This window comes from Jaculus jaculus, chromosome 6 (genome assembly GCF_020740685.1).
Source record: "Jaculus jaculus isolate mJacJac1 chromosome 6, mJacJac1.mat.Y.cur, whole genome shotgun sequence".
Taxonomy (NCBI): domain Eukaryota; kingdom Metazoa; phylum Chordata; class Mammalia; order Rodentia; family Dipodidae; genus Jaculus; species Jaculus jaculus.
In genome coordinates, this window is record NC_059107.1 from 37,296,109 (window position 1) to 37,322,143 (window position 26,035).

General features: G+C 42.8%; 1 protein-coding gene across 2 annotated transcripts in view; it reads right to left on the minus strand.

The window, feature by feature from the left end:
- Positions 1–26,035, minus strand: part of Kbtbd12 (kelch repeat and BTB domain containing 12) — a 72,409-nt gene that overhangs the window by 31,897 nt on the left and 14,477 nt on the right. For both annotated transcript variants that reach the window (XM_004665118.2, XM_045152643.1), the window contains exons 4-5: positions 23,209–23,359; positions 2,916–3,113 (exon numbers count right to left, since the gene is read on the minus strand). In XM_004665118.2, coding sequence (XP_004665175.2) covers positions 2,916–3,113; positions 23,209–23,359 — 349 coding nt within the window. The remainder of the gene's footprint in view (positions 1–2,915; positions 3,114–23,208; positions 23,360–26,035) is intronic.

A 26,035-nucleotide genomic window follows, 5' to 3' on the forward strand; every position in this document is an offset into this window, starting at 1 on the left:
AGGTAAAATAAGGACATGAGGCAAAACAAACCTTAATCTAGCACTTTAGAAACTGCTGTCCACCATCCTGTGGAGGGAACAAGGATACTTACTTGCCTTTCCTTACTGATCAAGAAAAAGCCAAAGGGGATCTTAGGGATCTAGAGACCTCACAAGATTGAGCTGGGAGACAGCTCACTGCCTGCGCCCTCACCTGGCCCTTTCTCCTGCCTCCTCACGTTCTCATGCAGGCAGGGCTGCAGTTGCACTTGTCACTGTGAGAGATCACAATCTCAACCAAGGCCTACATGTGATGTATTCAAAAGAGAAGAGGTATTAAGACAATTTTTTTTTTCTTTCGAGGTAGGGTCTCACTCTAGCTCAGGCTGACCTGGAATGCACTATGTAGTCTCAGGGTGGCCTTGAACTCACAGCGATCCTCCTACCTCTGCCTCCCAAGTGCTGGGATTAAAGGCGTGCGCCACCATGCCCGGCTATTTTTGTTCATTTATTTATTTATTTATTTGAGAGTGACAGACAGAGAGAAAGACAGATAGAGGGAGAGAGAAAGAATGGGCGCGCCAGGGCTTCCAGCCTCTGCAAACGAACTCCAGACGCGTGCGCCCCCTTGTGCATCTGGCTAACGTGGGACCTGGGGAAGCGAGCCTCGAACTGGGGTCCTTAGGCTTCACAGGCAAGCGCTTAACCGCTAAACCATCTCTCCAGCCCAGCCCGGCTATTTTTAAAAACCTCTCTGGGAAGTCTTCTGAAGAACAATTGGAGAATGAAAGAGTCAAGCTTCTTGTCGTGGGTCAGTTAAGCATGTAGTGGTAACACAGTACAAGTAATTAATCTCAAGTAGGCAACATCTCGCTCCAACAACGTCACAGCCACCCAAGGCTGCAGCCTGTTATTGCTCCTCCTCCCACTAAGACACTTTGCTGTAGAAGACTCAAGCATATTCCAAAGTGGATCATTTCACCTATAAATACTGTTAAATAAACTTTAATTGTTCAGAATGTTCTTTTTCTTTCAATTTATACAAAAATACAATACCATTACTGCCCCTAAAAATTAATACTTAATACCTTCAAATCCCCTGCTCCATATTTAAATTTATCACACTCTCTAAAAGGTGCCTTGCTACAGAAGATTTGTTTGAATGAAGAACAAAACAAAGCCTTCTTGCTGCATTTGATTCATGTCCTCTAAGTCTTTTAATTCACAATAAAAATCCTGTTCTCTGAGTTACCTATAATTGTGTGCTTACAAAGTGAAGGCAAGTCATTTTAATCTGGCTTGTTGCAATATTCTAAGTGCTCTGAGGTCACATTTCTCATGGGCATGTCAGCTAGCAAGATCACAGCAGCTTGTCACTGTAAAGCTGCAGTTAATCTTCTTTACTGATGTGGCTAATGAGAACTTAGAGACACTGACCTCCAGATTTATGCATACCTAAAAGCCTCTCCATTACAAGTCATGACTCCACAGTGTACAGCACAACAATGGAGCATTGAGTATGTAACACTGCTCAGTAGAGAGAAAATTAACTAGGTATGACTCCATACTGTACAGTGTGATGATGGTGCATTGGACATGAAGTTCAGTAGTGAGTATATACACTAGGTATGGCTCCATACTGTCGAGTGTGATGATGGTGCATTGGACATGTAAGTTCAGTAGTGAGTATATACACTAGGTACAGCTCCATACTGTAGAGTGTGATGACGGTGCATTGGACATGTAAGTTCAGTAGTGGGCATATACACTAGGTATGACCTCATACTGTCGAGTGTGATGATGGTGCATTGGACATGAAGTTCAGTAGTGAGTATATACACTAGGTATGGCTCCATACTGTCGAGTGTGATGACGGTGCATTGGACATGAAGTTCAGTAGTGAGTATATACACTAGGTATGGCTCCATACTGTCGAGTGTGATGACGGTGCATTGGACATGAAGTTCAGTAGTGAGTATATACACTAGGTATGGCTCCATACTGTCGAGTGTGATGATGGTGCATTGGACATGAAGTTCAGTAGTGAGTATATACACTAGGTTGGCTCCATACTGTCGAGTGTGATGATGGTGCATTGGACATGAAGTTCAGTAGTGAGTATATACACTAGGTATGACCTCATACTGTAGAGTGTGATAACGGTGCATTGGACATGAAGTTCAGTAGTGAGTATATACACTAGGTATGGCTCCATACTGTCGAGTGTGATGACGGTGCATTGGACATTTAAGATCAGTAGTGAGTATATACACTAGGTATGGCTCCATACTGTAGAGTGTGATGATGGTGCACTGGACATGAAGTTCAGTAGTGAGTATATACACTAGGTATGACCTCATACTGTAGAGTGTGATAACGGTGCATTGGACATTTAAGATCAGTAGTGAGTATATACACTAAGTATGGCTCCATACTGTAGAGTGTGATGACGGTGCATTGGACATGAAGTTCAGTAGTGAGTATATATACTAGTGATGACTGCATAGTTTAAAGTGTGATGAGAGTGCATTTTCTATGTAAGTTCAGTGATGGGTGAATGCATAAAGGTATTCAGTTAGAAATAGTCTCAAACAGTTGACCTCACCAGAAGTGTGAGGTTGCATGAGATTGCCTGAATTGGGTAAAGAGAAATAGACCTATATTCTTTCTGCTTTGAAATCTCTCCTCTAGTCCTACAGGTAGGTTTTCCTCTTCTTTTCCTATTTCTTTCCTCATCATCTGTACTAATATGGGCCAAACCTACAACATCCTCACTACCTGGGTATGGTACTGCTTCCTTTGGTAGGTGTCAATCCCTAGAGTCTAAGGAGCTGCTCCAGGCTCCTAAAAGCTAGGTTCTTGCCAATGCCTCACTTTTCTGGTGAGCATGCACAGATGATTGGGACAAGTAAGGGAGGTTAAAGCTCAACCAGTACCTGCTCCATGAAATCCTCCACAGACGTAAAGCTTTCCGTCCACTGAACCGGCGTTGGTAGAATTGGTTCGGAGTGATAAAAGGGGACTTGGCATTGGGGGGCCCTCTCGCCAAAAGTCTCCATCCGGGTTGTAGATCTCCACCACATCAAGGCATTTTCGAACTTGGCCCTTGTCTCGACCCACACAGCCAATTCCACCTTCAGAGAATGAAGCACAAAGGTGAGATGATGAGGAACCAAAACCCCACTGTGGTCTCCATCCCTCATGGTGTGGTCAGTGTCACTGGCTGTGGGCTTTGACTTTTTCCCTTCTCATGTGTTTCTAAGAAGTTTTAAACAGCAGTGATGCCTTCCATGTGGTCCATAGCTGAGTTTATTTCCATTTTAATGCAGTGTTTTGCCTGTTGGTGCTTATGCATGAGGCTTATTCCACGTAGATTGGACAATACCCAGTGCAGTCAGAACCGAAGGTCACCGACTCAAACATCTGGTTTGCTGCTGAGCATGAGTAAGAATATGGCTGGCGTAGCTAGTGAGTGGGGTGTCTTCCACCCTTCAGCACTGCAAGCTACTCTCTTCTCCTCTTTGTTACTTGTGTGAAGATTTACCAATTAGGAATGGGTGACTCTTTGGTCAATTTCAGGTTTAGGGTTAAAGGAAGACCAGAGAAACCAGAAATGCTCAGGGACTCCCCATTTCAGATGAGATAGCTCATTCAGTAGACATTGACCAAGTGCTCTTTATAGGCAAGGTAATATGCTGAATGACAAGGAGTTTACAAAGACAAATAAGGCATTATTTTTTGCTCTTTAGAAATTAATGGAGTGGAAGGGGTAATATATGCAAATAAATAGAATAAAGAGCTTAAGGGCAAACATATTAAGAGTTGCAAATTAGATTCACAGGTCCAGCAATGGTAACAAGGAATATTTATTTACAGAATTATGACTTTAAATCTTACTCACTAATTTGTAGGTGAGTTGTTTTTGTGCTCTCCTAACTTCATGAGTAAAAGGACTTAAATGTCAGTGTTACAGCTCCTGACTCCATGGCAGTTCCTGAGACTAAAGTGGATTCCTCAAAAGGAGGGACATTTGTTATCTGCAATCACTCCTCTTATCCCTCACTCTGTTCCATCCAGACTGCTAATCTGTCTCATGGAAAGACTATGAAGCGCTAGCCTTGGCCATACCAGCTCGTTCAGGCAGGAGGGCCCTGCAAGAGGCACTGCACATGTGGGGTAGTGACTCATGCTGGGATATGCTGTTTATCACAAAGCCAAAGCTTGGAAATGCTTTGATCCCATGGCCTTTACCAAAGGCACCGCTTGCTAAGAAACAGCCTGACAGTCTCCTGGCCTTTCTTCTTTTGCTGCCACTTAGCACTCTCTGCCCCTTTCTGCACTAGCCAGGCCATATGTACACCACCTGCTTTCTTGTCACTCTCTCACCTAACCCCAGTACCTTGCACAGTGCCTGACACACTGTGTATCTGGAATGAATGAATGAATGATGAATGAATATATACATAAGAAATGCCCCTTTCTACCTGCTTTCCCTATCTGCGTAGGCAGGGGTACTGAAAACTCACAGGCACAAAGACCACCCCCCCCCCGCATAATATGCACACAATCCAGAGTATTTTTGTATATCAAAGGTCCTCTGGAGCTGGGGAGAGGAACGGCTCAGTTGATAAAGCACTTGCTACACAAGTATGAGTACCTGAAGTTGGATCCCTAAAACTAGCCTTAATTGCTAGACACTGTGGTATCTGCAATCCCAGTATGCCTACAGCAGGTGGAGAGACAGAGCTAAGAGAATTTCCCAGGAGCTCTTAGCCAGCTCAAACAAAGTGGAAGGTGAGAACTAACACCCGAAGTTGTCCTCTGCCCTCCACACGAAATGCGTCTTTTGCATACACCTTGTGCGTCACAGGGCTTGCCACAGAGTTCTTAGCAAACACAGGAGGGCTGATGGGAACACCATGAATGGCATGTGTGCCAGGTGGCAAAGATGCTGGAAGAGGGCTGTGAAGATGTCTTCTCCCTCCTCTTTGCTGATGGCATCACAATGACTCCAAGGACTGAGGCTATGAATTTAGGAAGCTTAGTTGTTTTATGTCTTATCTCCTGCATAATTTATCCTACTGTAATGCCAAGGCTGAGCTACCATGTTTCCAAGGAGGGATGCAGGCCTTGGCTGCTGAGCAGCTCTGGGTGCACAGGCAGACCCCTTTCAATGTGGCACTGTGGGAATAACGCAGTTCTTAGCTTAAGGGAAAGTGGAATTTCCTACTGTGGAGCAAGGGCCTTAAAGAAGAGGTGGAACCCAACAGGCACCTGAAAGGCAAGACTATGATAAAGGGCTAGGGAGATGGCTCAGTGGCTATAGCACTTGCCATGCAAAACCTGAGTACTTGTGTTCAGATCTCCAGACTCCATGTAAGGATGGATGTGATAGCTGAGCTTCTATAATCTCAGTGTGTCTACTATTAGAAGGAAGGTGGAGACAAAAGCATCTGTAGGAATCTTGCAGGCCAATTAGCCTAGCAAAATCAGTGATTAACACAAAACAAAGTTGGAAGGCAAGGACCGACATCCCAAAATGTTCTCTGACCTCCACTCACACACTCTGGCATGGACGCATCCACATTCATACACATCGTGAGCACACACACACACACACACACACACACACACACACACACACACGGCCATGATGAATCCAGTTGCCCACTCCCACGAGATGCAGATGAGATGCTTTTGGACTGGTCTGTATCATCACCACCACACTAGGAGACTGGTTTAAACACAGTCACCCTGAAGGACTCCGAAACTCTCCACAAATACCCATGGGAAGAGCTGCCCCAACAGGAAAGAGTTGGCATTATTCTTGACTTTCTGGAATAATGAGAGTGCTGGTTAGTGTTGCTCTGCTATCAAGTGTACCTAATTATAATGTTCAAGGCTAACCCTGTGAGGTGCACCCTTTCTCAGTAGTGGGCATTTAGTGCACATGTTCTGCTTACTGGTGACCTGGTTAATGCATGCTTGTTGTCTTTGTCCTGGCCACGAAAGGCTGGGGACACATTCTCTGTGTCACTGGGTGTAGCTCCACCTCAAGCACACTCCATTAGCAGCAGACTTAATGAGCTTAAACTGAAGGTGAATCTTGATTAGACAAATAACCAAATAAGGGCCTGATCTTTATTAATAAATCAGCACCAGCAGTACAAGTGAAGCCTTTTGATGAGAGAAAGCCTAGAGTGGGATCTGCACATCTGTAGAATTTCAATAAGATAGCTCTGTATCTTTAATTTATGTGCTACCAGAATCTCTGAGCATGACTTCTCTCCTTTTTTTTTCCAAAATGAAGCAAGTGAACAGAAATTATCTTCATAACTCATGCTCAAATGCATCCCCAAATACAAAATGTATACCTAGATTATTCTGGGGGTTGGGGGAGAAAATTACAGATTGCAGCCTTTTCTTCACTTTCATTCCTACAAAGATAAAGACTCCCTGTTCTTGCACCAAGCTATGATAGATTCTTTCATTTCTGGAGGCTGTGGGAATCAGTCTCTCCCACAGAGAGCCCAGCAGGCAGCTGGCTAAGGGCAGAGAGACTTGCCTTCTTGTTACCAGGAAATATAGTGGGGAAAGACCCTGTGTCCTTCTGCTGCAGGGTTGCCTCAAGGTGGCAGGCAAATTCTATTCTGCTCTGGGTTTGAGCCAAAATAAGAGAGGGATTTCATAGTTTTGACACGCTCCCAGGGTTGCTTGCATTGCTAACCCCAGCTTTGGGGAATGACTGTGCATGTGTGTGCATGTGTGCATGTGTGCACCCACGTGCCGTGGTAAGTGTGGGGGCTTTGGGAACGGATTCTGGTTCACATTCTTGTGCCACCACTTGCTAGCTGGTTTAGTTCCTCGATTTTTCTCATCTGTAAACTAAGGATAGCAACACCAATTTTATACCATGTGGCAAGGATCAAGCTATTTAGAAAACTATGCAGAGGAGCTGGCAAGAAGGAATTCAGTTGTCTTTGCTCTACTCATAAGTATCATCATAGAGCTTTTCTCTTGTATATTTACCTGTGTACATTGCACATAGGCAACATGGTTGTCACATGGCCAGTACTTGATGACAATTCTGGTTCTTTCTCATGCTCTGTGTTGTTTTAAGTTCTCTAGTGTTTTCTGACATTGCTGAAATCTTACCTTTCTTTTTCTTACTTTCTCCATTTAATTATTTGCTCTGTAGTTTGCCCATGGTAGGATCAAAATTTTATTTTGAGGTTGGATAGAGGGAATCAGGTCAAAAGTTAAGCAAGGGGTGGAAAGATGGCTCAGCAGTTAAGATCACTTGCAACACCAGCATGAGGGCCTGAGTTTGATTCCCAACACCCCTGTAAATAGCCAGGCATGGCCATGCATGCCTGTAACCCCAGGCTCTCTCTGTGGGGAGCAGAGACTGAAGATTTGCTGGGACTCATGAAAACTGCAGCTCTAGGTTGAGAGAAGAGAGTCCATCTCAAGGAAATGCGCAGAAAAATGATAGAGAAGGAATCTGTTGTTCTCCTCTGGCTTTCACATATGCATGACAAGATGGTGCATCTGTACACAAGCAGGGCATACACCACACACATACCACACCACACCACAGTATTATACACACACATACATATGCAAAAAAGAGTCAGACAAAAGCCAGGCATGATGGGACACATTTGTAATCCAAGTACTTGGGAGGCTGAGGCAGGAGGATTGTCATGACTTTGAGGCCAGCCTGGCCTACATAGTGAGTATCGGGTTAGTCAGGGCTACAGAGCAAGACTTTCAGAGGGAAGTGCTCCCTGACCCCACAAAGACTCTCTCCTGGCCATAAGCATTCAAGCTATAGTTGCTGTGGGATGGACATGGGGGCAGAGAGAAGAGGGTTTGCAAATGCTTGGCTTCTTGGAGTATAATTGGCCCATATACCTGAGTGGACAGGCTTCTTTCTGACTCATGTGTCAAATATAACCTGTTTGCTACTCATGCAATGCCTAAGACAATTTGTTTCATTCTTACACAGGTTGTTAGCTCTCTGATTTTTCTCACCCTTATTTTAGAATTCTAGGTTTTGAGCCTGAAGAGTTAAGACATCAACTTGTTATTTTCCAAAGTCTAATGCAGAGACTTGGGTATTTTTAGAAAAAAGTCCTTACCTGTCTTTTACCAAATTCTAGATAATGCTAGGTAATGCTAACAAACAGTGCATCATGGGTTCAGAGGACAAGGTGATAGTTTCCATGCAATTCTCCTCAGGCTAATAAAAATAACAATCTGGGGCTGGAGAGATGGCTTAGCGGTTAAGCACTTGCCTGTGAAGCCTAAGGACCCCAGTTCGAGGCTTGGTTCCCCAGGACCCACGTTAGCCACATGCACAAGGGGGCGCATGCATCTGGAGTTTGTTTGCAGTGGCTGGAAGCCCTGGAGCGCCCATTCTCTCTCTCTCCCTCTGTCTTTCTCACTGTGTCTGTCGCTCTCAAATAAATAAATAAATAAATGAAGAAAAATATTTAAAAAATAACAATCTGCCTGTATCTTATGTGTTATCCCCAAAAGAATATCACAAAACACCTCCAAACAGATCAAACAAGAACCACACAGAGAGAAGACCAAGTTCCACTTGTCAGAGCTTGATCTTGAAGAGAAAAATCACATATTTAATGTTTTATTCCTTCTAAGTGGAAATATAAACACATGAATAGAAAGTTCTAGAGTGACAGAAAGAAAAAAGAATGTTCTAGAGTTGAGTGCTATGCACCACACAGCTGTAGCAGTCATCTCATCCCAGCCCCTGAACATTCCCTAGCTGTTTTCCACCCACCACTGGACCACAGTGTCTCCAAGGCATGCCTGGTCTTTCAAAGCCTGGACCTACCTTCTCTCATGTCTTCCCCATACTATGGCCAGCTTGTCATTCAGAGTCTCAGTAGGTCTGAAGGCTGAGGCAATAAGAAGAGAACAAGGCAGGATGTGCCTGGGCACAATGGCCAGGAGCAAGCTTACAACATGACTAGTAAGTGTCACAACAGGTCGGAAGCAACAGCACCAGGTGAATGTCAACACTGCCCTCCATATCTTCTTGGTCACCAGTTTTATAGACGGTACTATGTTCTCTCCTGTGCCTTCCTCTAATGGAGGCTCTGATATTCTAGGACTGCCCAACTCCTTGTATTCTTGCCTCTCTTCTTCCCTTCACCATGGCTGTAGGCAGCTCAAGTTTTCCAGACAGGCAAGACCCTTTCTCTCTGGCCTTTGCTCATGAGTACGCACACTCTACCTCCTCCTCCCCAGTTTGACCCACTCCTGCTGCCCCAACCTCTCACAAAGTTGTTCCTGTTTCCACCCAGAGTGGCCATTGTTCTTTGAACAGGTTCCTAAAAAAACACATTCTCTCAGTCTCCCCTCTCTTTCTTTCTCTCTCTTTCATACACATAGATACACATTCGCATCAACATCATCCATATGATTTTTCCCAATTAGATTAGACTATAATTTCTTCTGAGGGCAGAATAATGCTTAATTCACACTAGTATGCCCAGCACTTTCTTCATTGGGAGCTGACAGTCAAGCCATAGAAACTGAGCTGAATGGGTCATCCTCTCACCTTCTTCTAAGGTCACCTGGGTTCAAAGAACTAAGACTTCCATGTCTAGATGACTTTAGAAGTGGACCATGTTGGTGGGAGACTTGAGATTTGGACTACTAGGGTTGGACTATCTAACAAGATACAGACCAATCTCTTATTAATGCCTCTTTAAGGACCATCAATCAAATGCATTCTGCAGCTCAAAAGCACCAGAGCACATGACAGAAACCCTTCAAGGCACAGTGTACATCTTTATATTCCCTGAAGTGTCAAGCACAATTCTCCAGGAGCCATGTAAGCCAGACGCACAAGGTGATGCATGTGTCTGGAGTTAGTTTGTAGTGGATGAAGGTCCTGTTTCACCCATTCTCTATCTCCTTCTTTCAAATAAATAAAATAAATTTTAAAAAATTTAAAAAAAAAAACAATGCTAAGCCCTGTACTCCAGCTCAAAACCTCTTCATCCATTGAATCTCTAGATCAATGACTCTCAGAACAAGGAGGCACTAGGGGGAAACCTAGCCAATCCTCGGGCAATGGTAAAGCACATTTCATTTCCTTGTTCAACATGGATTTGAAGAATGCCATTTTAAGCAAAGAAAACTCTTGCTATCAGCTCAGGGCACTAGACAGCCTGCTCTGACAACTTATCCATACCAGAAAACTTTGACCAAATACAATTGTACACAGTGCCAGGCATGGGAAGAATAATTTATCCATTCAGTGTACTTTGACCATTCAAGTATTGCTAGATATAGGAAGAAGTTCTGCATTATATATCTCTGTGTCTTTTCTAAAAGCCAGCCCAGGGGGTTGGCTCATACAACAAAGACTTACTAAATATTTTGAACATATGTTACCTCTGTGGACATGGGTATCATCTTGTCACTTTTCTGACAATGTCTGTGCTCCCAAAGTCCAGTCCTATTATTTTTTTTGTGTGTGTGTGCCTTAGAATTGCCTGGAAGCTCCCTATGATCAGATTCTAGGTCTCTGTCAGACCTACTGACTCAGCATCTGCCAAAGATGGGTACTGGGCACGTAACATCTCAACAAGCAATCTGAGTAATTTGAGAAACACTTGTATTGAAAAAATTGTCAAAAAAAAAGCAAAATCTTGCCACAGTGAAATTTGGCACTATCACCTGATAAAGTAATTTACCACTCAAGCGATCTTTGAAATGCATTTACTCTAATAACCTAGACCTTTCATGTGACTTTCCCTTCATTACTCTCTAATGGCATTCAAGCTGAGTCAGTCTCAGACAATGCTGTGATGTTTTCAGCAAAGCAATGAGGCACAAAATGGTTTCCTGAGGAACAACATGGATGGCTTGGGCATTAGCTGTGTGGGAAGGCTTTGACATTGACCATCTCCCTCCACAGAGAAATGAAAACTCCCTTTAAAAAAATGTTACCAGGCCTATAACACTGATTTTGTTGTGACATTTTACATGAAGGACAGGTTACAGAGATAGGAAAATTCAATTTAGCAAACAAATGTTTACCAAGTATCTTGCCCATAAAGCCAGACCAGCTTGGAGAGATACAGAGGCGAACAAGACTAGGTCTCTTCCTACTGCATGCAGTGTGACAAGGGCAGCGACAGGGGGCCTTGTGCTTCAGAGGATCAGGGGTTACACAAGCCTGGGTGGGGATGCACTTTGGCTGGCCCCTGAGGCTGGGGAGAAGTTAGCAGCCCAGAGGAGGGACACACAGTAAGGGGAGAATGAAATGGCTTAGAGGGAGGCATAGGCATGTCCAAGAGATGACCTGAGGCCTGTGGCTGGGAGAGTAGAGGCTGCACTGGTGGGTAGGGATGGCTTGGGGAGGGGTCTGAAGGCTTCCATAAAGAGATTCTGCTCCTCACTCTCCATATTGCTGCCCCATCCATCTGAAGTGATTTCTGAAGCTTGATAGGAATCCAAAGAATATTCATAAATACACATCTTCACTTCAGAGCACAATTTATTCAAATGTTTAACTAGCAGTATGAGAGATAGGATGTTTGCTAGTTTATCTTGCACACAAGTGTGTCTTATAGAGAGAACCCCAGGGCCCTCTGTAACCAGCATTTTATAACAGGTGATCAATAAGAGCTTGTAACTGGGCATCATAAGTTGGAATCCAGAGTGCCCTATCTTTCTTGAAATTTTAGTGAGATGATCCGGCATTGAATTTGCCTTTTACCTTTACTTGTTCATAAAAATGGGATTTAAAAACTTCAAAGCAGGGCTGGAGAGATGGCTTAGCAGTTAAGGCATTTGCCTGAGAAGCCTAAAGACCCAGGTTCAACTCCTAAGAACCCATGTAAGCCAGATGCCCAAGGTGATGCATGTGCCCAAGGTCACACTTGCACAAGGTGGTGCTTGCGTCTGGAGTCCAATTGCAGTAGCTAGAGGCTTCGGTGCACCAATTCTCTCTCTATTACTTTCTGGGTTGCTCTCTCTCAGAAAAAAAACTTGAAAACAAGGTGTTCAGATTTCCTGTAGTCATAGGATATGTGAACTAAGTTTTCTGGACACCGCTTGTAGACAAGTTTCACTTAATCATCTCTTAAGATAAGTTTTCCCTGTACAAATGACAGACTTCTCTTACAAAATAAGACATTTTTAAAATGTATAGCAGAAGGCAGCATGTTTACTTGGTCTCTTCTGAGCGGATCTCACAGGCTGTCCTTTGCACCAACAACACTGTCACACTTGCCAGCAGCTCAGGAAGAAAGTTAAAGTGGAAATCTCAAGGCATCATTTAGTCTCCTCTACAGACTACTTAAGTTATCTTAAGCTTTCTAGGAAGCTACCCAACAGAACAACCCATAGTAAGCAATGGTAAAGCTGGCAAAACACAAGAGCAATGGAGTCTCTTAGAGTCTACTGTATCGTTATCTTTAGGTGGACATAGCACTTTGTAGACATTCAGGAGATATCTATGGGTAACTAATGTATATACCCCTCGACTAGTTTGCCATCATTATAGAAGCTGTTTTCATCTAAGCCCAAGGTATGCTTCTCAAAGACAAATGTTTCTCTAATAAAAATTAGTGCACATCTTAACTGAGACCCAAATTCTAAGATCTCTATAACCAAAATAAAACCTCCAGGACCAGGATATGGCACAGTGTCCAGCTGCCTCCTGTTTCCATCTTTAGCTCCTATAGGAAGAACACCTGGACCATATTTCCAGAGTTGCTCATAGAAAAATGTGTGTGCGCCACACAGCAGCAGTGGCATGAATGTGCAGCATGGCACCAGTGCATGCTCGCTGTGGAGGAGATGGAGCAGTAGAGAGGCACAGTTCTCTGACCCAAATGCACCATAGCAGAGACCCTGGCACAACAATGGGCCACACAGGATGTTAGAGATAAGATTAGGGTACTAAATGCTTACCTGTTAATGCAAGCAATACAGGTTCTTTCCTGGACACCTGTTATTCAGTACTCAGCAAGCTTCAGCATGCATGCATGTCACAACTATGGCTGTTTATGTAGTAGTAAGAAAACAGTGTTGGTCAAAACTGCACGGTAATCATAAGTTTCAGGAACTGCATTTGTCTGCAGAAGGATGTGTGTCTTAGTTGAGGCAAAGAAGATGTCTGAGAAATCGTTGTATACATGAAATTAACCCAGAAGACATAAAAACCATAGAGAGGCAAAGGTAAGGGTGATTAGCCAGATGATCAAGATTATTTCCCACACCTCAACCTTCCCACATGACAAACATATGTTTGGGGCTTCTGCTTGTTAGAGCAGCCCCTCATTTATTAGGAAGTCAGACTACAGGCCATTGCCTAGCCCACAAATTCAAACCATGAACATAAAAGAGAGTGTGTGTGTCGTTACAGTGGCAGAAACCTAGAACTTTATTCTGCGAACACTAGAGACATTGTTTATGATATGTGGTCTTGTGGACTAATTTTATGTATAATTTTCAACAGATGTACCACTGCATGTACTGCTTGTATGAACCATACAGAAATACTGTGGTTCTGCATGTATGATCTGTACAGATGCACCACTGTCTGCATATTGTGATCTGTGTGAATATACTGCTGTCTGATGTGTGATCTGTAGCGATGTACTGCTGTCTGTATATGTGATCTGTGTGGATAGACCAGTGTCTGCACATGTGATCTGTGTGGATAGACCACTGTCTGTACGTGTGATCTGTGTGGCAGTACCTATATGTGCAGTCTGGTAATGCAATATGGCAGTAATAGGTGTAATGACAACCAGCAGCAGTGGGAGGACTTGGAGCTAGGGTGTGTGATGCAGGGTCACACAATAATTCAAAATTGTAAATACAACAAACATAAAGGAGATTTTTAAAAGTATACTTTAGGATATTTTCAATTTTCTAGGGTACACCCAGAAGAAGGCAATAACAACCTTGTTTTTCTTATTGTGATTGGATTTAAACCTGAAATAAAGGTGCAAAAAAAGTAAACTAAAACATTGGGATGGCCAATTGTAGTGGTGCATGCCTTTAATCCCAGCACTCAGGAGGTAGAGGCAGGAAGATCGCTGTGAGTTCAAGGCCACCCTGAGACTACAGAGTGAATTCCAGGTCAGCCTGGGCTACAGTGGACCCTACCTCAAACAAACAAACAAATAAACAAAACTTAAACACTAACACATAGGAACCTAAAATAAAGTTCTCCACATAATCCCTGGAAGCATTTGGTCCACAGAAAATTTGTGGGTTTAGGAGACAGTTGTCACAGCAAACACTTCCACCTAAGCCCACGAGAACACGATTCTTCTAGAATCATGGTCACTTCTTTGATACTTACAAAGTTCCTCTGTTAGTGCCTGGAGTGATGGCACAGAGATCGCTGTGAGTTTGAGGCCAGCCTGAGACTACATAGTGAATTCCAAGTTAGCATGGCTAGAGGGAAACCTTGTCTTGAAAAAGTTTCCCTGGCAGTACTTTTTCTCCTTAGTAGCCACTAAAGGAAGATGACCATTCTAATCTAATCATTTGGCTCTTCCAGAATACTGCTGGTAGCATGGTATACAGACACCTTACACTGACACCTGCACTGCTGACAGAAGAAACAATGAAGATATGTGTTTGCACTGAGAGAAGAGGAGAAAACTTAATAGTCAATGAAAGATCATGCTTGCACTGAGAGAGAAAGAAAATACCTTCCTGTGATATAGCATTGACTGTTTAGCACAAGAAACAAAGAAAATAAACCCCAGAGCTAAGCAGAGCTCACATGTGTGGGAATTAGGTCTTTGATGTCAGCCAAGATTAGGACTAATGGCTCTATCCGTCTATTAGACCACTCAAGTGGCTCTCTAGTATCCGCAGAGAACTATGTCCTCTGAAGAGGAATTTGAAGGGATAAGCTCTCTTGAGACAAACAAATGCTGACAGAGCAGATTTCTGAGGACAACAATCCCATCTGTAGGTGCTGTTCAACTCTGGTGGGGCTAAGAAATTTGTTCCTAAGTGTGGTTGACACAGAAAGTGGTTAAGCCCAAGGCCTCTCAGGATACAACCAATCATCTTAAATTGCTATGCTCAGAAGGTTGAGGATAATAGTAAGTCTCTAGTCTTTTATAGCCAAGTGGGGTCCATGCCATGGCTAACACTTCACTTAGAACCTGGATTAACACCACAGGCAACTCAGAGCAATTTCTATTATAGCAAGAAGAAAAGGCAAACTGACCCTTGAAGGCTTGGGCATTGCTGGGACTTATTTCCATGGAGGGACCTGGAAAGACCTAGATCACTCCACTAAATTGCCCTTCAATCTCATCTTATAACACTCCAATCTTAAATATACATATAACATGTCTCAAAAAGTGATTTAAAGGCAGCAACAGGGTGAGTTTGTGCTGTCCAAGATGCAGACTGGACATCAGACCCACACACAAAACCTAGTTTCATGAAGAATGAGTGACAGTGGTGGGTATCTGGAAGTCCCTGACGATTGGCTGATAGAAAGTCAAGAGTCCCCCACTCTTAGGAAAAGACAAATTGTCTTATGGCCATGATAGCAAGTCACCGTCGAAATTGGTTTTGATATAATTAATCAGCAGGTAACAACTTCCTTCAGCAAGAGGCCATCTACTTCCCTGAGAGACAGTGAAGCTGACTCACTCACTGAGCATCCTCTGGACTGCCTTGAACCATTGTGTTTCAGTAAGGAAATGAACCACACTTCTATGTGATAGCACCTTGGTAGTTAACACCAACCCAGGTGAACTCCTGCTCATGTAAGGTCATCAATTTACCTTGCTCAGTAAGAATCATCTTCGGTAAGTGAATTCCTCCTTCACTAAGTAGCAAAGAAGAAAGACAAAGTCACGGGATCATCTCAGCATCTAGCCACAGTAAAACTCAACAAAATCTGTAGGAGAAAGTTTCCTCAGCACAGTGAAGGCCATTTATGAAAATCCTGCAGATAGTGTAATGGTCAATGGAAGAAGAGCTTTTCCTATCAGGTCTGGCAGGCAAGGAAAGAGGCCCGCCCTTGCTACCTCTATACAGCACAGAACTGGAAGTACTGATGAGGCCTGGCAGGTGAGGGGGCCAGCCCTTGCTGCCTTTATAGATCACAACACTGAAAGTACCAGCAAGAGCACATGGACACGAAAACAAAACAGGTCATCCACATCAAAATGAAGAAGTAAATTTATCTCTGTTTGCAAGTGACATGATCTCAAAGATTCCAAAGTAGACTACTAGAAGTTATGAATTCAGTAAAGCTGTAGGATACAAAATCCATTCCTGAATATTAGTTGTGGTTCTTTTTTAAAATAATTTTTGTTTATTTTTATTTATTTATTTGAGAACGACAGGCAGAGGCAGATAGAGAGAGAGAATGGGCGCGCCAGGGCCTCCAGCCGCTGCAAATGAACTCCAGATGTGTGCACCCCCTTGTGCATCTGGCTAACATGGGTCCTGGGGAATCAACCCTCGAATCGGGGTCCTTAAGTTTCACAAGCAAGCACTTAACTGCTAAGTCATCTCTCCAGCCCATCAGTGTGGTTCTTTATAGTGACAACATCTCATCTTAAAAGAATCCTACTGATCATAGCATCAAAAACATAAAATATTAGCTGGGCGTGGTGGCGCACACCTTTAATCCCAGCACTTGGGAGGCAGAGGTAGGAGGATCACCATGAGTTCAAGGCCACCCTGAGACTCCATAGTGAGTTCCAGGTCAGCCTGGGCTAAACTGAGACACTACCTTGAAAAACCAAAAAAAAAAAAAAAAGAATCCATAAAATATTAATAAACTTAAGCAAGATGATGGGAAATCTCTACCCTGAAGCCTATCAAGCCCTGATGAAAGAAACCGAGGAATGTGTAAATAAATGGAAACCATCCTGTGTTCATGGATTGAAAAATTAGCTTTGTGCATATTATCCCAAGTAATATATGGATGTAATGCAATCCTCACCAAAACCCCAACATATTTCATAGAAATAGAAGGGACATTTCAAAATTCACATAGAACCACAAGAGATCTTGGGCTACTGGAGGAATATAGAGAAAAAACAAAATTGGAGGCACTGACTTCCTGATTTCAAATTATATTACAAAACTACAGGGCTTAAACCAGTATATTACTGGCATAAAAACAGACACATAACCCAATGGAACAGAAACAGGGAGATCAGAAATAAACCCACACATATATGGTCAACTAATTTTGGACAGGAATGCTGGGAATACACAATGGGAAAGGAGAGCTTCTTTAATAAACAATGTTAGGAATACTTGATATTTACATTGGACCCTTCTCCTAAATCAGACGCAAAAATCAACTCACATGGATTAAAGACTGACAAACAAGATAGGAAACCATAAAACTCAGAAGAAAATATAGGGGAAACTTCTTGCCCATGGCCTTGGCAATCATTCCTTTTGGACATAATACCACAACTTCAGGCACTGGAAGGGAACTAAAGTGGATGAACTATATCACACGGAAGCTTCTGCACAACAAAGGAAACAGCTCCAAAGCCACCAAAACCCGCAGGTGAGGGAGACACCTGGAAACCACCCACAGGGCAACAGGCCAATGTCCAAAATATTCCAGGAACTCACACAACCCAGTAGCAAAGCCCCAAACAACCTTATTAAAAAATGGGTATCAGGGCCTGGGGAGATGGCTCAGTGGCTAAAGGTACTTGCTTGTAAAGCCTGTGGACCCGACTTCAGTTCCCCAGTACCCATGGAAAGCCAGGTGCACAGCATGGTGCTTGAGTCTAGAGTTCATCTGCAGTGTGACAAAAGGCCCTGGCACATCCATATTCTCTCTCAAATAAATAAAGAATAAACAAATAAACAAATAAGTATTCAAAAAATGGGTACGAAACCAGGAGTGGTGGCACACACCTTTAATTCCAGCACTCGAGAGGCAGAGGTAGGAGGATCACCATAAATTCGAGGCCATTCTCAGGTTACCTAGTGAATTCCAGGTCAGTATGGGCTAGAGCGAGACCATACCTCAAAAAACCAACCAAAAAAAAAAAAAAGGGTATGAGACCTGAGTAAGCATTTTTTCCCCCTGAGAAGAGAAGACATACAATGTCCAACATGCATAAGAAAAGGTGTCCAGCATACTATCATTAGGAATGGGTAAGTCAAAACCACAGTGATGCTTCACCTCCCAGTTGCTCAGAGGTCCACTATCCAAAAGACAGACGGGCTGGCAAGGATATGGAGCCCCTGTACCCCACTAGTGGGAGTGCAAGTTTGCATATCCATTATTTAAAATAGCTTTGAGGTTTCTCAAAAGGTTAAAAATATTTTATAATCCCTCTTCTCGAAGATCCATCATCTGAAGGAAAAGTAATCAGCTCTTCAAGGAGGTGTGCACACTCCAGTGCTCACTGTAGCAGAGCTCACAAGAGCCAGGAGACAGACCAGACACAGGATGACTGGGTAGAAGTTAGCCACATCAGAGGAGATCTTGGCACTCGTAACAACGTGGAGGAAACTGGAGGATATTACGCTGCATGAAACATGGACAGCATGGCCTGGCTTGTGTGTGGAACTGGAGAAAGTTGAACACGCAGAGGAAGAGCGGAAGAGCACTACCAGAGGCAGAGAGGCAGGGAGAGCTGGGAGGTGTTGGCCTCAGGGCACAAAACTGCCTCATGCCAAATTATGTGAGCATCTTCCAGACACTGATTTTATTGTATATACTAGGAGTTTTATTTATTTATTTATTTATTGGTTTTTTTTGAGGCAGGGTCTTGTTCTAGCCCAAGCTGACCTGGAATTCACTATGGAGTCTTAGGGTAGCCTCAAACTCACAGTGATCCTCCTACCTCAGCCTCCCGAGTGCTGGGATTAAAGGCGTGTACCATCTGCCTTAATTTGGTTTTTCTTTATATCTTCTAATTCTTTGCTGAGGCATTTAAGAATGTTCATAATGTATGTATATTTTGCAGAATTAAGAAAACTTACTGCCTTAAGAGCTGTGAAAGATAATTCCAGCATTTATGTCTTTGTCATTACTGGTCATTGTTTTTTCCATATGACTTAAGATCTCCAAGGTTCTTGGTATGCTGAGTCAGTGATGGCTTGTATCTTGGACATTCTGATTATGATACTCTAGGGGGCTTATTTAAATTCTAGAGAGAACACAGACGCTTTTATTTCTTTTTCCTTTCTTGAAATTTGAACTGGTCAGCTACAGGTAACAAGGTCTATTCTATCTTCTGTGTACTGTGATCCTGGTGTCAGTTTAGTGTCCAGGCATGTGGAATGTTCTGTGATACATTCCCCAAAGTGGACCACCCAGAGGCCAGCCAGACACCCAGCTGTGCATTGTTGTTTTACTTCTCAGACTGTAGGATGAGGAGAAGGGTAAGACTGTGCATATACCCTGGGAGACTCTTAGAGTCTATTAAGGAAAACTACTTTGCCTTATCTGCCATGTATTCCATGATGGGATGAAATACCATAAACCACAAGCAAAATAAACCTTTTCTCCTTTAAGTTGCTTCTTTCAGGTATTTTGCCAGTGCAATAAGAAAATGAGCTAACAAACCAATTTACCTGGACTACTACTGTTTCTCACAATTCTGTCCACTGTCAGACCTGTCCTATTGTGTCTCACAGTTCTGACCATGGTGGGACCTGTACTACTGTGTGACACAACTCCATACATGGTGGACATATACTACTATCTCTCACAACTCTGTACACTGTCAGACCTGTACTATTGTGTCTCACAGTTCTGCCGATGGTGGGACCTGTACTACTGTGTGACACAACTCCATCCAGATGGACAGGTACTACTGTCTCCCACAACTCTACTGTAGTTACCTTCTTGTTGCTGGGACAACACACCTGACCAGAAGCAGTTTATAGGCAGAAGGGTTTATTTCAGGCTTATAGTTTACACGGGACACTTCATCATGACAGAGGAAGTTGGCTTATCACATCACACATTCACAGCACAGAGAGAATGCAGCAAGGAAGGGCTGACTGAACACCCAGGGCTGGACTCAAGATTGAACAACAGCCAATATACCTTCTAGACCAAGGGTCCACCTTCCTAGGACTCCACTAGTAGGAACCAAGTAAGAAGCTTAATCAAAAATACCGGAGACTATGGGTAACACTTACATTCAAAACACCAGATCATCCATGGTGGGCCCTATACAACTGACTCTCACAACCCCAAGGTGGGAACTGTACTACTGTGTGTCACAGTTCCATTCATGGTGGGACCTATAGTATTGTCCCTCATAGCTCCTTCCATGGTGAGACCTATACTACTGTCTCTCATAGCTCCATCTGTGGTGGGACCTGTACTAACTGTCTCTCATAGCTCCTTCCACGGTGGGACCTGTACTACTGTCTCTCATAGCTCCTTCCATGGTAGAACCTGTACTACTGTCTCTCATAGCTCCTTCCACGGTGGGACCTGTACTACTGTCTCTCATAGCTCCTTCCATGGTAGAACCTGTACTACTGTCTCTCATAGCTCCTTCCATGGTAGAACCTGTACTACTGTCTCTCATAGCTCCTTCCACGGTGGAACCTGTACTACTGTCTCTCATAGCTCCTTCCATGGTGGGACCTGTACTACTGTCTCTCATAGCTCCTTCCATGGTAGGCTTATTTACATGTTCTTCTTTTATCTTCTATTCTTTATTTTATTTTATTTTATTTATTTCAGAGGTAAAGACAGAGAGAGAGCGTGGGAGGGGGTAGAAAGAGAGAATGGCATGCTAGAGCCTCTAGCCTCTGTAAGCAAACTCAAGATGTATGTACCACCTTGTGGATCTGGCTTACATGGGTACTAAGGAATCAAATATGGGTCCTTAGGCTTTGCAGGCAAGTGCTTTAACCACTATAGTAGACAGCTTGAGATCGCTGGGATGAAGTTCCAAACCCAGTACAGTTATGGAGGAAGGGATTTATTGAAGCTTATAGATCCACGGGAAATTCCATAATGGCAGAAGAAGTTGGCACCCTTTCACAGATCCAAGCAGAGAGAAAAGTCACCACCATCACCAAAAGCAAGTACATTCAGGAACTCCAGGCAATGCTCTAGCACTTTGCATATCTTTAGACTGGAATTTCCCAAACACATCTCAGGACCAAACCCTAGGATCCACCCACAGTGACACTTCCTCAAGCCAGGCAGCTGGAGGTCTAAATTACAAGCTTTAAAAACTCCTGAATATATTGGAGGAGATCCATTCTAACTACCACAACTGCTAAGCCATCTCTCCAGCCCATGTCTTCTACTCTTATTGTCCTCATATCCGAAGCATTGCTGATCCCATTCTCCTTACCTGTTCTTCCCTGACCCTTCCCAAGGCTTCATTTCTGGAAACATAAGACTCCTTTTCTTACTTCATTTTTCAAACCTTACAGGTCCTTTTAAATCTCTCTTTCATCTGCTCAGTGGATGTTTGTCCATGTTGTGGAGTGTGAGCACCCAGGATTGTATCTCCTTCCCCATACAGTTAACAAAAAGGTCTTATAAATTTTTACTCCATACCAAGCCTAGTTGAGGTTTCACATTCAGGGTGAAATATCATTTTGGTTCAAATGATAATCATTTTCATCTTAGTTTTTGGCTACTTTCAACTTTAATATATGCAGTAGATCATCCCCTCCCTGCCATGAGTAATGCACTTACCCCGGGTGATCTATCATCACTTAGGTATTGTCTCTTTGGGGCCTACAGCAGAGCATATGGTTATAATAAGTAAGGGACATTTATCTAGAGGAAAAACTTAATTATAATTGTGAGTGTTATATTTGTGATAGTCATAAATTATGTTGCACAATTGTTCTTAACTGAAACAATTACTAATTCCTGAGTACATGAATTACTTTGCTTCATGCTGTGCAAACAGCCAAAAGATAACGGCCTCCATTTAGTATTTTAAAATAATTGTTTCTATTCCCATGTCTTTTTTTGCTTTTGCCCCACAGCTCAAGTTTTGTCCTTGTCATTTCTTAGCTACTCATCATCATCTTGCTTTTGCCAGCTAGCCACCCATGCAGATGGGGAGGAAATAGACTCGGCACAGTCACCATCTTAGAACTGCAGTCAGCCTCCAGGCCTGAGCCTACCCACACTGTAGGTAGGGGGTGATAGTGGGCGATGTCAGGGAGATAGAATGTACTCTGAAGACCAACAGCCTCAATAAAACAGGAAAACACAAGGCAGTAAGGGAATCTGAAGAAGATGTGTGGGTTTTCTTTTTTTTTCTTTGCCTACTTTAGTAACATCGAACTGAAGTCCTTCACCAATCCCTGTTATTTAGTACAGAGGGCACATATTCAAGAGAGTAAGAGAAAATGCATTCATATAAAAACCCCTTGGTCACACCCCTTTTGGTGGGTTAGGCAAAAAATGAAGAGGACTGGCAAAATCTGTGATATAGTTGAGCCTGTCATAATACTCTTTAATAGCACCACTATATTGGTCTGACAAGACCCACATTTCATTGACGTAAATGTGGCCAAAGGCTTATTCTGTTTCATCAGTTTGCCACCTGCTAACACAGGACACATCACACTGCTGCTTTACATTTTAAGGTCCTTGAAGATGCCACAGAAACCACTTTATGCTGGGTGTGGTGACGCACGCCTTTAATCCCAGCACTCAGAAGGCAGAGGTAGGAGGGTCACTGTGAGTTCGAGGCCACCCTGAGACTCCATAATGAATTCCAGGTCAGCCTGGGCTAGAGTGAGACCCTACCTTGAAAAACAAAACAATGGGCTGGGAAAATGACTTAGTGGTTAAGACATTTGCCCGTGAAGCCTAAGGACCCTGGTTCAATTCCCCAGGACCCACATAATCCAGATGCACAAGGAGGTGCTTGCATCTGGAGTTCGTTTCCAGTGGCTGGAGGCCCTGGTGTGCCTGTTCTCTCTCTCTCTAACTTCTTCTTTCTCTCTCTCAAATAAATAAATAAATAAAATATTAAAAATAGAAAAACAAAACAAAAAACACCACCTTAACTCTCAGAGTCAATGGGCTTGGACTTAATCTTATTTGATCTGTGCTTCAGAAAACTATAAATAATTTTTTTGGCTGGTTACATATATGTATTTGAACTGGGATACACAAGGAAGGGAGACTTATTCTTCCAGAGGCAAACTGCTAAGACAGTAAAAGTAATTATGTTCTCTGAATGTTTGGCTGCTTCTTACCCAGGACGTAGATCTCACTGTTGACGACCGCCGTGCTAAATCGGTACTTAGAGTACTGCATGGGTGCCCGTTCTCTCCATTGATCTTGGCCAGGGTCATACTGCAACAGTTTGTTGCTTAATCGATCAGGCTCTTCATCAGGAAGATCCATCTGTGTGAGGTATGACAGCAGGTGTAACAACTACCATTTAGGGACCTTGTAAGTCATGGACACAATTAATCAAGGCAGACACAGCAGAGATAACACAGGGCAACTGTTATGGCTCATACTCACAAACACACCATGACCCAAGACCTGGGGTTGTAAGTATCACGTTAGAATCAGAGGGATTTATATTCTGCAATAATGGGGCTAATATGCAAGTCTATAGTAATCAGTGATTTTAGCACTAAGATACAAAAGCTGCCTTTTTTTTCAAAAAACAAATAAAGCCAGGTGTGGTGGCACACGCCTTTAATCCCAACACTCAGGAGGCAGAGGTAGGAGGATCGCCATGAGTTAGCTCAAGGCCACCTTGAGAGTACATAGTGAATTCTAGGTCAGCCTGAGCTACAGTGAGACCCTACCTCAAAAGACCAACCAAACAAACAAACAAAAAACCAACAACAACAAACAAAACAAAAACAAAGAAAAAGTCTTCAAAATGAAACCAGGCTCTTTTGACCAGTGTGTAAAGTGTAACTGTATCTTCCGAAACATCACAAGTGTGGGTTTCAGTATTAATGAGGAACTCATTTTAATAATTTGTTAAGAATTTTCTTTAAATTCTATATTAAAAAGGTTGCAATTTTTTTAGTATTTTAGTAATTAATGTATTTTTATACCATATTTATGAACTATATATGAATAGCCTGAATTCAGTTTTCAAAATATGTGGAGTAGCATGAATTATTTGCACTTTTAACATATTCATTTATATTATGTACTTATGTATTTATTTAATGATTACATAGTAAAATTGAATAACTTTATTCTTACATAGATGTGAATGACTTCTACTCATAAACTTCAGGTGAAATGATCCTTTTATATATAATATTTGAAACCTTTTATTACTTCAGACTAAGGGTATAAGTATATAATGTTTTTGGACCCAAGTATTCAACAAAGAAATAATTGCTATGCTTATGAAAGTTGTATGCCATTAACTTTAGTTAACTATTTATCACTGTGGTGCACTCGAACCCCTGGATGGCCTTCAGTTTGTGTGCTATGTTTGAGACTCAGCGAGACTGCCAGAAGCCTTTGCTGTGCAATGCATGTTCATATGTCATCTGCTTGGACATGGCAAGTTCATTGCTTTCCTTTCCTTCACTGTTGACTTTGGTAAAGCAAAGGTTCTCAGTTATTTTGTGGGCTTGTTCATGCATATATTCACTATATAAATAGATCATTCTGAAAAAAATGTAACTGCTCATAACTTGTCAGTCTCAGCCACTAGCTGTGATGAAGTCTGTACTACTTTTGGTCTGAAGCACAAATCAAAATGTGTGAAGATTTAAAAACAAGCATGAGGGAGGACTGTGGAGATGGCTCAGGGTAAAGCACTTTCTGGGGGATGCCCAGCACCCATTTAAGAGCTGGGCACAGTGATGTTTGTGATTCCAGCACTGGTAAGGTAGAAAGAGGAGGAATCCCTGGGGCTCACTGGCTAGCTAGATCAGTCAAAATGGTGAGCTCTAGGCTCAGTAAGACTCCCTCTAAAAAATAGAGGGAAAGTGATTGAGGAGACTCCCGATATAGACCTCTGGCCTCCATGTGCTGACACATGTACACTTATATCCCTTATGTGTGCCCACACACATATGAACACACACACACACACACACACACACACACACACACACAAACAAACAAACAAGTATGACATGTGGCAAATTCCAAGCTTATGAAGATAATACAAAATTATGAGTTCTATTGTGAGTCTAATCTGCTGCAAAAAATATAGGCAAAAATAAATTTATCTCATAGGAAAAGCCAATGACTGAATGAGATTAAGTTTTGTTAGAAAGCATGATGGTCAGTGCAGGAGACAGATGGAGAGGCATTACTGTGAGTGTCAAGGACACAGGGGAACCCTCAAAAGAAGGGAGCAGAGTAGCTGTGGTCAGAATGCTGGCTTTTCCATGTTGACTTGCTATCATTTCACTGGTCATCAATATCAATAGTATTCTGGTTTCTCCATCTGCAGATGCTGGCACAACACACGATGTTTACAATCACAGCATACTTTCTTGGAAATGATGGTGCCACAACAGAGGTGGTACTCTGGCTTCTTAATTATGGTAAGAATATTAAATATTAAATACCTAGTAATGAATTGTCCCAAATCATACAGCTATCAGACAGATGAGGATCCAGGTTTTTTGCCTCCTCCTTAGATATTCCTTACAGGTATTACTCTTAGCACAAGGTCTGTCCTGATCAACACGAATGGGAAGGATTGTGAAGATCAAAGCCTGTACACTGAATGCACTCCTGCCTGTGAGCAACACTATAATGTCCCTTCTCCCAAAGTGCTTCAACATTGTCAAACCTTAACCTATTATTTTATGAGGTAGTGTGGTGGTTTCAATCAGGTGTCCCCAATAAACTCATGTGTTCTGAATGCTTGATCCCCAGCTGATGGAAATTTGGGAGGTGGAGCCTTGCTGAAGGGACTGTGTTGCTTGGGGTGGACCTTGAGGATTTATATAGCTCTAGGTTGCTAGTGTTAGTTCAGCTTACTTTCCCACTGCTGCTGCTGTTATCTGCCTAATGTTGGCAGGAGATGATGTCCATCTCTGCTCTAGCATCTTTTCCCTGCCACCATGGTGCATTCCCTCA